Raw genomic sequence first — 879 nt, forward strand, 5'->3', positions numbered from 1 at the left:
TGGCCGGCCGGGGGGCGGGTTGCCAGGGCGAGGGGCCGGCGCGGGGGCTAGCCCGGCTCTCCCTGCTTTGTGTTGTTGTGTCCCCCCCCTGCTCCAGGTCCTCTCCAAGGCTCCCAACCTCGAGGACCCCTCGGCCCCCCCCGACACGCAGGTGACGGTGCAGCTCTTCGATTCGGAGCCGCTGTCCCTCACCGTGCCCGGGGACATCTCCTGGGAAGACCCCCGCTTCATGGAGATCGTGGCCGAGCAGGCGCTTCAGCACTACAAGCAAAACGCCATGTGAGTCGGTGGACCCCCCCCCCCCCCCCACGCTGGGTGGTGGGGGGGGGGGGGGGGCCATGCCACGGCTCACCCCCTCCCATCCTTCCTCCAGCAGAGAGTAGCCAGGCGATGCTCCGCACCCCCCGCCGCACCCCGGGTGCCCTACCAAGCCTCTCCGCCGCCCCGTCCCCGTGCCAGGGGGTCGAACGCTGCTGCCACTGTGCCACCCCCCACCCCCGCTGCCGGGGCCCCACTGTGGACCCCAAACAGAAAATAAAAGTAGAGTTGAACACCCCAACTGTGCTCTCCTGTGCCTCTTTGGGACATAAACCCCCCACCCTGAGCAAATAAATTTCACAAAAAGCAGTCGCACACGCCTGGGGATGATCATCGGATATTGTGAAGTGGGGGAGGGGAGGGCCAGGGCCTGGCTCCCCCCCCCAAACCTGGGCAGGCAGGAGCCCCCCAAGGATGCCAGGGCTCGCTGCCTTCTCCCCCACCCCGTGTGAGAGGTCCGGGTCCTCTCCTTCCCTTAGGGACGCTGAGGATCACATCCTGCACATCCCCCCCCCACACACCGGGATGGGGGGGAGACTCAGCACCCACCCTCCTGCCTGG

General features: G+C 67.8%; 2 protein-coding genes across 2 annotated transcripts in view; one reads left to right on the forward strand and one right to left on the reverse strand.

Moving 5' to 3' along the window:
• The window catches only part of CLU (clusterin), a 3,676-nt gene extending 3,148 nt beyond the window's left edge, over positions 1-528 (forward strand). The window contains exons 5-6 of the mRNA XM_009275128.2: positions 98-279; positions 374-528. Of these exons, the coding sequence (XP_009273403.1) occupies positions 98-279; positions 374-383 (192 nt within the window). The 3' untranslated portion in view covers positions 384-528. The remainder of the gene's footprint in view (positions 1-97; positions 280-373) is intronic.
• SLC35F6 (solute carrier family 35 member F6) overlaps positions 424-879 on the reverse strand; it is an 11,030-nt gene continuing 10,574 nt past the window's right edge. The window contains exon 8 of the mRNA XM_019470965.1: positions 424-514. Coding sequence (XP_019326510.1) covers positions 424-514 — 91 coding nt within the window. The remainder of the gene's footprint in view (positions 515-879) is intronic.

The sequence above is a fragment of the Aptenodytes forsteri genome, unplaced genomic scaffold (genome assembly GCF_000699145.1).
Source record: "Aptenodytes forsteri isolate BGI_AS27 unplaced genomic scaffold, ASM69914v1 Scaffold192, whole genome shotgun sequence".
NCBI classification, from domain to species: Eukaryota; Metazoa; Chordata; class Aves; order Sphenisciformes; family Spheniscidae; genus Aptenodytes; species Aptenodytes forsteri.